This window comes from Anomalospiza imberbis, chromosome 1 (assembly GCF_031753505.1).
Source record: "Anomalospiza imberbis isolate Cuckoo-Finch-1a 21T00152 chromosome 1, ASM3175350v1, whole genome shotgun sequence".
Classification (NCBI taxonomy): Eukaryota; Metazoa; Chordata; class Aves; order Passeriformes; family Viduidae; genus Anomalospiza; species Anomalospiza imberbis.
The window spans coordinates 18660992-18673807 of NC_089681.1; the positions used below are offsets into that span (position 1 = coordinate 18660992).

General features: G+C 34.4%; 1 protein-coding gene across 1 annotated transcript in view; it reads left to right on the forward strand.

Annotated features, from left to right (window-relative positions):
- Positions 1 to 12816, forward strand: part of ANGPT1 (angiopoietin 1) — a 155504-nt gene that overhangs the window by 109463 nt on the left and 33225 nt on the right. The window contains exon 7 of the mRNA XM_068182959.1: positions 9052 to 9218. Within this exon, the coding sequence (XP_068039060.1) occupies positions 9052 to 9218 (167 nt within the window). The remainder of the gene's footprint in view (positions 1 to 9051; positions 9219 to 12816) is intronic.

The window sequence follows — 12816 nt, forward strand, 5'->3', positions numbered from 1 at the left end:
AATTCTCAATTTTTAAAGCTAGATATTCTGAATGAATTTTAATCCTTTTCTAGGATTAAAACTATTTAAGGTATTTTATGCATTATTACAGTCATGAAATCTTCACACTTCTTGCATTGATAGATGTAGCCCTGTGTTCTTTAAAAGAGTACTCAAGTATGTCTTGTGACAAAAGATCATCACTAAATTTTAGATCATCACTCTGACTCAAATAACATGCATAGAAAATGCCCAAGCAGTGGCAGGTAATGGGCCGTTCTCAAATGACATCTGGCGTAGGGCTACTTTGGCGTTAGATCTGAGACAGTTTCACTGTGAGCACAGGAAATTTTCAGCACACTTTTCACGGATTCTTCTTCCCCCTGTGTCTTGGTGAAACACCTGTGAGGGAAAGAATTGCTGGTTCAAAGAACCAGGCAAAGTTCTGGGCAAGCATTTTTTAGATAACCTTGGAGTAGGAAAGGAACACAAAAAATTTCTGGAAGGAAGAGAACCTTCATAAAGCTAGCTGTACTTCATCTATCCATCTAGCTACTAGCTGGAGATGAATCCCATAATTTCTTCAGCAGAGATGGCTTTATGTTTTTTTCCCTGTCAGTGGTTAACTAGTCAGTGACGTAATTAATAAAGAGCCTTGTAATAGCAGCATGGTCCCTTTTGCAAAATGAAGGATTTGAGAACAGGATGGACCTGAGAGAAAAGCAAAAACTAGGGAATGCATGACCTTGGGAAAGACAGAAGTTACATTTCTGTAGTGTAAACAAACCAGACAGGTTGGGAGTTGTGGTGGTCTTGAATTAATATGTTGAATGAATGGCTTATAAGACTGAGTTATGGTTACAAGGCACTCAAGCCAAGAATAATTTTGTAGCATATAGCGACAAATTCATTACGTATGATAGTATGCTTCAAAGTCATATGTTTCTTATATCTGAAAATAGACAATTTTCTTCAAGGGACTGGAATAGATGACATGGAAGTAATTTGTTTCTTTCACACACATTTTCCAAGTAAGTTGGATATGAGGAAATGATTTTTGGTGAGTGGAATGTGTATTAAGATATTATGTGAGTAACGCCTTTCACAGAGACCCACCCTTCTGTGATAAAGAATGGCATGTCACGCTGGTGTAATAAAAGGTCTGTTCTGACTGCAACAGTTACTCAGATAATTGTTACTTTCATCAGTGCTATGAAAAGAGACAGCATTTTCTCTGCTTCTCCTGAGATCTAAATCCAGTATGTCCAGTAGAAATAGACATGATATTGAAGTGGTGAGAGACCATATTTTGTTTTATGAAAACATGCCCATTAAATCCTTCTGGTCCTGACCAAGGCTTAATCTACAGTGTAAGCTTCAACAGAATTATGTAAGGGAACAAGAATGAAACAATATTTGTCTCAGTGAGAGTTGGATCACTATATTGGGCACCAGAGATGTTACTACAAAAGGAAGCATCCTCTTTATTTTGGAGAAAATTATTGGATGTGAAATTAAACACAATTTTGTGTTGGAGCACAATTGTGTTTTAAATGTGTTATACTCAGCATAGTCTTTCCTAAGCAAACATTACTGGATAACATCTGTTTCAAAAGTTGTGTTGACACATGGATGTATACTTGTGCTGCTTTGCCACTAGTACTTCAATTTAACAGCATTAATTTATACTGATAAGACTCATGTGGTATTCCAAAGACTTTTAATTAATAAATTTTATATAATGATAACAAGATTTAGCTTAATATGCTAACAGCCTCTTGTAGAGCATCATGAGAAAGATTAAAGTAATTAAAGAAACTGTTCTAACCACAAGATGAAAATGCTATATTAGAAGAGCCAGGTGAGATTCTGTGAGGTTGCTTTTAAAATCTGTGACTTGAAAACATAGTAGAATTGTATCAGAGGTCTTCCCAAATAGCAGTTGTGTGCTCTCATGGTGGATCAGCATTTCTCTTCAGAGAGAAGCACCTTTTGTGTGATCTGCTCCATTTGGAACTTAGAGGAGCAGCTCTTCGCTTTGTCTCTCATGTCAAATTAGAAGTATAACTTTTTGACTCTGATGTCAGTCAACTTCTATTCTTGTTCAGCTGTTTAGACTACCAGCTGAGCCCAAGCATGAGATTCAAAAACAATCCATAAATTTGATGCTTGCTTTATTTAGACAGATTATGCGGCTGAAACTCAAGTTCCTTCCCAAACTCACAATCTTTTGGTCTTTGCTGTAGTATCTATGCTCCTAGCCATGCTCACTTTTGCTACTTGGGATTAATCAGTGTATTTGGAGAAGAGAATTAAGTCCTACGTCCCAAAGGTTTTTCCTCTTTCCTGTAATGACCAAAAATTCCTTTCCTAGATTTTTTCTTACATTTTGTATATCTAGCCCTAATACTTACCATTTATTTCTTTGCAAATAATGAATCAGAAAGTTATCAAAGCTCAAAGTTCATTTTTCTTAGGGCATGAAAAAAGAGTTTTCTTTTCTCTAATACATACCCATGTCCCTTGGATGCTCTTACTAGAAGCCACACTAAGTGTCTGCGCATTCCTAGGATCCACTTGTCCTAGAGTGAAAAAGGTGGTTTGGGATAGAGGCTCTCAGTGCATTCTGTCTCAATAAGAAATACTCTCCTATTTTCAGTTACATGGTAAGGAAGTTAGATTGAAATCCAGTCCTGAGGAAGATGTACTGGTTGTTTTATTTGTAGGAAATATATGTAGGCAACTGAGCTGTTTTGGGCCCCTTGCCCAGCCAGAGGTAACCTTTGTGTAAGGTTTGGAGTTCATTCTGTCACTGTGATTTTTATTCACTGGGAATTTTGCTGCTACTGATACTGTGTGTGTTTGAGAAGGAAAAAGTAAAAAGTGAACCTAATTTCTGTATTTCTACTAATATATTGAGTCTAGAACAAAGTGCAACAGACTGAATTGCTGCAGATTGCAAACAAGATTTTCAGGAAGATTATACAGATATTTAGTTCTTTATTTAAACTGACAATAGCTTTGTTTTCTTTCTAGTCTTTTGAGAAGGTATCTGGCTTCAGTCTAAATATATCTTTAAAATTTGCCAACAAATGTGTGTTAGTACTTCTTGGAAAAAAATCTGAATATTTAGAATTGTTTTCCAATATTCTTTTATGTTGACATTAATTAACACATATATTGTCTGAGGAAATTGAAGTAATTTCTATAAACTAAATCTTTATTTAAAATAAAATAATGAGTAATATCATGTGATGGGAATGAAAATATACAAGTATATAAAAAATGTATACAAACTTTTTTGTGAATTACCTTCTTAAATAATATCTATTCTACATTCTCAGCTAAGGCAAAAGGAGCTGAATATCCTTTATGGCTTCTAGGAAGTCACTGCTGCTGTAGAACACTGAATATTCTCTGCTTTATTCACTGAATTGTCTGACAGAAGATGAACCCATAGGATATATTGTCTGTGTCTGGTTTCAATTTGTTTTGTCTATAAAAAGTCAAAGCTTCCTGTGGGCATTATCAGACAAAATAAATAAAGTAAGAGAGATAATTGTTTTATGAACTTGGAGCAACATGATTCAGGCAGAATACCCTCACAGATTTTGCCAAAGCTAATAAAATTCTTTTGCACCCTACTTATTATTTTTGAATAAGTATCAACTTTGTAAATTCTTAAGGGCATTTTTAAATCCAGTACTGAATTCTGTTTCTTTGTACTTAGGACTGCTTTAGTAGTTTGGACTCTGTTAATAACCAAATTGAAATTGAAAATGAGCTGATGTAGAACTCAGATGTCATCTAGAATAAATATTATAGAATCATGTGCTTTTGTCTTTGACTCCTAGTTAGCAGTACTTTAATACATACAAAAGAACAATAAAATCTTTCTTTATTTTTACATAGCAGTTGAGCATTATGTCAGAATTTGCAGAATTTATGATGTAGTTATACAGAAACAGAAAACCCCTTTGCTTCATCTGACTGCAAAAATGGATTTACAATTGTCAATAAGGTTCTGTATTGTTTTTTTTTTCTCTGAAATCAAAATCTATTATATTGACAAGAAGAATCTGCTCTAAAGTAGTATAAAACATTACTTTATTATTCCTCAATGACAAAATAATTTACTCACTGTTAGTGATTTTTATGTCTTACTTCAGATCAGCTTTTGCCAAAGTATGATCTTAATGCAATTTTCAGTAGCAAAAATATAATTTTTTTCTGTTTGTGAAGAATAAAATGAAACATTATAATAATCTATGTTGGGTCAGTGCAAACATTTGTGTATCCTTTTTGTGACTAATAGTGGAGAGATAAGAAAGCATATTATGAAAATGTAAGCACATTTCCCTGCTATATTCTCCCAGCTTCCATAGTGTGCTAGTGAGGAAAATGAAGGACAACTCTGAGAACTTTTGGGAATTACTGACCATTTCCTATTACATTAAGCACTATTTTGGGAACTTAAAGCCTCTGATTTGCCAGCCATCCCAAATTATTATGCAAATTTCTAGGGAAAAGAAAATTTGAGTATTTTTGGAATAAAAAGTAGGGTTTAAAGAATTAATCTCTTTATTTGGAAACATATAATGAACAAAGTAGAGAAAGATAATGACAAAATAGTCTCTTAGTCATTTTACAATGCAATTTTGGAACAGTGTTTAAGACCCACTGGGTTTCAGAGTATTAAAATGTAGTTAAATGCAAACACATTCATGAAATACAGATGTTCCTTTTCCTAGTGGATTGATAGCTGAGGATGACTTGGATCACCTCATGTAATTCCTTGAGTTTAGACACTAAACTTTAACACAAATAATTCTGGAAGCATTTGCTATAGTTATTTGAATGCAAAAACCAAAGTATTTATTGACAATGTATATATGTACTGGGAAAAAAATATATTTAATAACAACTATGTGCCTGAAAGAGAACACTCCTAATGTTAACTTTTAAAACTGCCCTAAGGCATTCTCAAAACCAAATTTCTTAGGCATCATCTAAATCTTAGACATCAGTCCATAAATGACAAGCATGGTCTTAGGCAAGGCTTTAGGCACCTTATCACTTGGGGCCCCACAGATTTGAGCAGCAGTATAAACCCAAATTGTCTCCTAACTAAAATGCTTATTTTTCATTACTGACTTTTAATTACTGAACAATTACTGAATTCTCTCATGAACATCAAAATTAATGAGGTCTGCTTTTCTGTGGACTTTTGTCCTGTGTCCCACATAGAAGTCCCATTCTTATTATTAATAATCTTCTGAAACCCTATTATTTTCTAGGATTTTCTGTGGTAAAAGCTCGAGTTCCCCTTTATGTCCCTCAATCTCTCCCAGATGTCTAAGAACCTCTGAGGCAATATTTGCTCAACATCTGCACTTGGCTGGCTGCTCTGTGTCTGCTTGTAGCAATTGGAATAGGCAACTACTGAGCTTCTCCTTCAGCATTTCTGCTAGCAGCAACTCATCACAGACACCAGTTCTCTGAAACCTTGTTGAACTTCAAGTTTGTGTGATTTTTAACCAAACCTCAAAAGTGTTCAAAAAGTATTTCACAAATATATAGAACATATATAACAATTACATAACAATTACATAGGCCAACAATTACATAAGTGGGCATAAGAATTACACAAGTCTATTTTCCTAAGTTTTCTGAGACAAGAAAAAAATATTTTGTACTTGAAGACAAAATTCTGAAGTGTTCTTTGAAAGATAAAGATTCTGAAGGTAAATCAAAAGAACCATTTTCCTTGCCAGCCTCAGGGCTGGGAATGGAAATACAAAATTAAATCATGTTTTTAAGGGTTTTTTGGCTAATATTATGTCATTTTCTTCTGCACACAAAAGTTTACATTTCTCATCAAAGTAGTAGTGTTCTTGTGGTAGAGACAGTTTAAGTAAGATATAAACAAGGAGAGCTGTGTAGTTATTAAGTCAGACAAAGTATCTGGGACAAACAGGATGCATGCAAGCCTTTTTTCAGCTCTGAAGTATAGGCAGTAAACTGCAGACTAAATACAGGTTGGAAACAGTTGAGTTTGGCATAATAAAATTATACTTGAAGAAATTGCTGCCAACTCTGTGCTTTACAGAAATGTACTGCTCCTCTCTGGTTTACATCTATGAAAGCTTTGAGTGCCTGTTTGTTTGTTTATATCTTTCTAGCCATATTAGGTGTTTAATAAAGTACAGTACTTCTCCTTTGGAACATTCCTTGCTTCAGAGAGATGTTTTATATCCCACTTATTTCCTTGGTTTTCTTTTCATAAAAGCAAGTAATTTGTTTAAAAAGAAGTTACTTCTGTCAAGGAAAAAAATAATCTTGTTCTAGGAATTTCTAATCTGAGTTTCAGTACTGTAGCACCTGATAGTAGGATTCCCTTTTTCATAAATAGTGTGATGAATTGCCCCATAATTTTTAATATTTCTTTTTATATTTCTTTTGTTCCCTGTTGCTGCAGCTTCATTTCCTCTCGTCAAGAAAGCAAAGCACTTATTGATAGATTTTCATCTTTGTGCAATAATACATATAAAAAGGAAGAAGGAGGTGAAAATTTGAAGGATAAAAATCATTGCTTCAGAAAAATAATATATAGTGTCTAGAGTTTCTATAAAACACATAAGGGATCATATAATAAAACACTACATATATTACATCCTGAATAGGGTGTAATCTAAATGAGATAAGATAAATAAAATTCAATAGAGAACAGTTCAAAAGGGATTCCCCTCAGCTTTCCTGCACTGGGAAAAAGGGAGAAAGAATTTCCTGATAATCTTCAGGAAGAATATATTTCCTTATAATCTTCACTTAAAGATAGGCAGATAATATTGATAATAATATTAATATTAATAATAATAATACTAGTTTTGTGAATAAGAAACCATTTAAACTCCAAGAAAACCTAATTTAACTGATATCTGAACAACTATGCTTCACTTCTTCTTTCTGGATTTTAGGGAGACAAACCTCCTGATAAATAGTCTATGCAGAGCATATTTTGCCTTACTCTGAAATGAGTGACAGTGACCAGTGGTGAAAGATGTCAGAGACTAACCACTAACTGCTTGGGTATGACACTGCCAAGGCTACTAGGACAGGAGACACCAGATGGGGCAGTCAAGGGTAGAAAGACAAGGCAAGAAGATGGAAAGAATCAAAGGCACAGCCAGAAAACAATGATAACTACAGAAGGGTGTGCCAGATGTAGACAGGGTTCATACAGGTGAGGAATGAGTATTTTTGTGTTTTAGGAGCAATGTATGAAGCCTAATATGAATGTGAATGCCATCAAAAGCAGCAAGTGAGAAGCAACAGAAAGCATCATAATGGGAAAACTTGAGGAGCAACAGCTCACACTAGAAGACAGATGAGCTCAAAGCAGGGTATCACCACTATCACCTACAACCAGTATTTACAGAGACTTCTATAGCAAATAGTCTACAGGAGAAAGATGATATAATGAAATAACATGCAGGAAAGGAAGAGCCAACTAATAGTATGTTCCCACATTTCAGTCTGAGACTTCTTAGAGACTTGCCACAGACTACTGAATTTCAGCTCTTGCAGATGAAACACTTAGTCCACGGGTATCTCTTGATGGTCTCTGAGCCAAAAGACAGACATGCTAATTCAAAATATAATTAGTGTAATCAGTTCAGCATACCCAAACATGGCATGTGCTCTCAGCCTCTACTATCAGTGAGTCACCAAATATGTGCTTAGGTGGGGTCATGTGAACAAAAATGTGTCCTGAGTAAAGTACTTTCAATAGTAATTCTCTCTAGGAACAACAAAAAATTTCCTCAATTTTTTTTGGACCAAACTTTCAGACTTCTAAATTTTTAAAATTAATTTTCTTTAGAAGTTTGCAGCTGATATACCTATGCATTGCCTGAGTGAGTATTACCTGTGCTACCACATGGCCTCTGGGGAGGCAGGATTTCATCCTCCAGAGACACAACTAATCAGGGCTGGAGCCACAGCAATACAATAAAGAAAAAAGAGAGAGAGCTCTACTTTCAATGTTTTCTTCTCATGTTAGGAGTGACTGAAACATTATATAGAGAAGATCAATGTCTTGCCAATGTGTCTCACAGACAGATTTCTAGCCTTTAGTCCCAAGAAAGTCTCTTGATTTTAACCCCTTTAAGAAATATGTGCTTTCTGGAAATAATCCAATCTTTCATTTAATTTGACTAGGAAATTTTCACAGGATCTTCTAAAACACCCCCAGTACGCCACTGTAAGCAAATCAGATTTCTGGTTCCCATTTTTCCCATCTTAAGAAATATGAATAAGAACAGTCATGTTGGAGTAGTTCTTCACAAGTAAATACTATAGTTGAAGATATTTTTTACTGTTTAAAGAGAAAAAAAAAATGTAAAGTGGACTGAAGAGTTCTCAGGCATGAAATAATATTATTTTAAAAAGAACAATTATTCTAATATATAGTAAATAAGTTAATGACATTGAATAAAACCTTACATTTTATGTAGTAAAATATTCACTACATTTTAAACAACTTTAAAACCTGAAAGATGTATAAAAACATATGTCTAGGAATTGGTTTTGAAAATTATTTAAACTTTTTATTTCATTATTATTTTTCCATGTCTGAAAATTATATTGTTTGCTTAACCAGAAATAAGATCATCTGAAAATATGAAATGTGAGGAGAGGAAGGTGACTAGGAGAAGAGCTAGGTAACAAGGTTTAGCACCATATTTAATTAAATGCATTGTAGAATATTGTTATGTCAAGTATTCTCACCAAACCATGTGAACATACAGCATCATGCTATTAATATCAAGGACCTGTGAGATGATTTCCAGCTGATAACCTCAGCTGCCCTTGCAAACACCAGTTGAACTGCATGACATTCCTACATCATATATATTAGTAGAATCATTTCAGAGATAGTCAAAGTGGAGCTAAGAAAGCTCTGACCAGTAATTAGAATGTGCAGGTAAAATATAATGATGGTTTTATTATTGTATATAGGCTCTACCAATTACAATAATTACATCTAGTTATTTTGCCAATTTTTTCTAGGGTTTTGGTAGCCCATCAGGTGAACATTGGCTGGGAAATGAATTTATCTTTGCAATAACAAGTCAGAGACAATATTCTCTAAGAATTGAATTAATGGACTGGGAAGGAAACCGGGCATATTCACAATATGACAGATTTCACATAGGAAATGAAAAACAGAATTACAGGTAAGAATCTATTGAAATTCTTTTAACTCTGCTGAGTAATAAATATTGTTCATTGTTCACTTGTCAAATATGAGAAAGGACAATAATATTATGCTGATTTTCATCAAAAGTGGATAAAGATTGTAAAAATAAAACAGAAATCAGGTTTCTAAGTGATGAAATGATAGAGTAAACCTAACAAATTTGAGAACAAGGGATCTATTAATTGCATTATCTGGTAGAACTGCTAAAAATTGCATAACTTTTATATTCAGAACTCAAAATTGATTGAATTCTTTATTAAAACCTGAAGGATATCTACCTCAGAAGCAGAAGACTGAAACAATAGACATGGGGAAAAAAAAACCAAAAATGCTGTTAAACCATCTGATATTTCCAAACTAAAAATTTAGTGTAAATGAAGGGGAAAAACAGAATGCTGGATCTGATATTGAGGAAATTAAACACAAGAACTTTTCTTAATAATATTTTTCTCCCATAATTTGTTTTAAGATAAAAGCTTATTAAAAAAAAAGAAGTAACAACTTTAAGACACAAGAAATATGGATTTAAGTCATCATTTATATTATTTTTTAATCATTGCTTCATCTGAGCAGACAGTACAATGCTAGAAAAAGAAAATGAAACCCATAAAATATCCAATTATTTATTACAGCACATCTAATTAGCATAAGACTCAGAAGAGAAACAGATACATTGTAAACTCAAACATTCAAGGCATGTGAAACTAGGTTGGTATTCAGATCTTCAGATTCAAGTAATATGATTCTCAAAAATGCTGACTGCCTCCCTCCCCCTGGGTCCCCAGTGAAATGGAGGTGAGAGCATTTTGCTCTTTCTGCTGACAGGGCTGTGCCCAGGTGGGACACAGAGCAGTGCCCCTGCCCTCTGGGGCACAGCAGTGAATGGTGTACATGAGTAGGACACCTTTAGAAGCAATCAGTACGAGTTTAGCTCCTGCAGAAAGCAAAGACCGTCCCTCTGCACACAAAGGAAAGCCCTATCCCCTACTGCCTCCAGCACTGCTGTGCCTGGCACTGCCCATGGAAAGTGATTTTCCCAAATCAGGAAAGGTGGAGCACCTATTCTGAGGTAGTTTTAAGCAAAGAATAAATATAAGTAAAGGAAATTTTTCAAAAGAGAAGCTAGAAAGATTTATACAAAACATAAAAAGAGCAGTGTGAAAGTGGGGTCTTAAACATTAGTAGAAGTTGTTCAAAAGGAAAATATGAGACAAATCCCTGTCAAATGAAGAAAAATGTTGAAGGGCAGTTATGCATAGCTCAAAAATTTATGATGAATCAGTGGAAAAGAGTATTACTCAGGAGATGAATTAAAATGACTAAATTTGCTAACAAAAACAGGGTCTTTTTTGCTTGTATTTATTTTGAACTAAGGGCAACATGTATTGTTGAGGAATTGGAAGGCTGTTGAAAATTTTACATGTTAAAGCCCATGTTTAGAGAGGATTTATTTTTCAGGACACCTCTGTGTTCATTCATAGCCAAACAGCAAGAGAATGTCTTGTTATGTTTCAAAATGGGAAGAAGGGAAGGGAAGGGAAGGGAAGGGAAGGGAAGGGAAGGGAAGGGAAGGGAAGGGAAGGGAAGGGAAGGGAAGGGAAGGGAAGGGAAGGGAAGGGAAGGGAAGGGAAGGGAAGGGAAGGGAAGGGAAGGGAAGGGAAGGGAAGGGAAGGGAAGGGAAGGGAAGGGAAGGGAAGGGAAGGGAAGGGAAGGGAAGGGAAGGGAAGGGAAGGGAAGGGAAGGGAACCCACTTTCATTATAAAAAGGGAGATCTTTTGCAATATAAATAATATTTTCTGAACATGGAAAAAAATTGTAAAAAAGGATCCCTATAAATTCTTCTTGCTGATCAAGAAAACCAAAAGAGATATAATTCAAACCTGTAGAAATTAAATCAGAGGGGGCATACAGGCCTCAAAGAGTATAATGTTGAGTAACAGGCATAAATTATGCTACCCTGTCCAAGCCACTTTTCCACAAAAATCAAAGGAGGAGGCTGTTGACCTCACTTTTGGCCCCTCTCCTATTCCATAGTGTAAATGAAGGCCAGAATGCGATCTGCTCACACTCTGTTGTCTCCTTATGGTGCAACTGAAGCTCTTCTGTTGAGGAAATGGGAAATCAGTTTCATTCATACTTTTCTGGAATAAGCAATGAAAATATAAAGAAGTAAAAAAGCCCATTTCTGTTGGCCCTTTGGGTTTCAAATGAATTCTTCTGTTATTTTTACTCAGGTATATTTAAATATTTAAAGAAAATAGCTGAGTAACATGGTGACAGTTCTGGAAATAATGACATGTAAGCCACATACAAGTCTAAACTGTTTTTCATGCAAAGCAAAATTATTTTGGGCTATTTTATGAATTTTTACATATTCATTCTATGGCATAAGGAATTCATTCTATGGCATAAAAACTTTTTATTTTGCTTGCCAGCATCACTATCTGTGATAGCAGCAATTCCAGAAGGCTGGCTGAATAAAAATCTAATTATTGAGTGCTAAACAGCTGGCCACCCTTCAGAGAATGGTGTTTTCCCTTTATCTGAGGAGCTGCCATTAAGGATTTAAATGATTCCTCTGAAGCTGAAAACCACAATTCCCAAACTCCTTCTCCCAGTGCCTTTCCTTTCCAACTTTCAGGCGTTTGCCATGTTTGCTTTCAATACCTCAAACACAGAACAGCACACCTTTTCAAAACTTTAGTTACTGTTATTTGAAATAATTTTGCCAAACAAAACAGATGCTGTCTTATTTTGGAAGCTTGTTTCTTATAATGACCCACATTAAATGTTGTTTCTGTTAGCAAAAATATGTAATTGTACACTGCCTAAATTCACATTAGTTTCAAATAACCTAAGTTCACTAAGTAATAGTAACCAGTAAAGAAACAAGTTTCTAAGCTGGTCTGGGAAGTGGATCAAGAAAATCTGAAATTAAAAAAGGGCACTGAAATGAAAAGAAAATCTCAAGAAGTGGAATATCTTTAATTTTGCTATGGCAGTACCTTGCATATTTGAAAGCTGTGGAAAAAAAAATGTTCCAAGTCTTATGCTCAAATACAGTTAAAAAAGAAAATCAGAAAAAAGGAAAAAAAAGAAAAAGAAAAGAAAAGAAAAGAAAAGAAAAGAAAAGAAAAGAAAAGAAAAGAAAAGAAAAGAAAAGAAAAGAAAAAAAGAAAAGAAAAGAAAAGAAAAGAAAAGAAAAGAAAAGAAAAGAAAAGAAAAGAAAAGAAAAGAAAGAAAAGAAAAAAAAGAAAAGAGAAAAGAAGGAAAGAAAAAAGGAAAAAAGATCATGAAATTATAAAATCTGCTTGACAAAATATCAGAAATTATTTTCATGTTGCTCTTCGAAAATCCAGCCTCAATATTACACAAAGTTCAATTCAGTCTGGATAACTCCCAGTTGGTGATTTCAGAAGGGTTCTGTTTTTTCTCTGGGCTTTTTCTATTCTCTTTACTACTTTTTATTAGTCTGAAGAATCTATTATTAAAGAGAGTAATGCTGAACACATGTAAGTTCAAATATACTAGTTTCTCTTTCAAAATGACACAGCTCCAAGAAGTTTTCTGGGAAA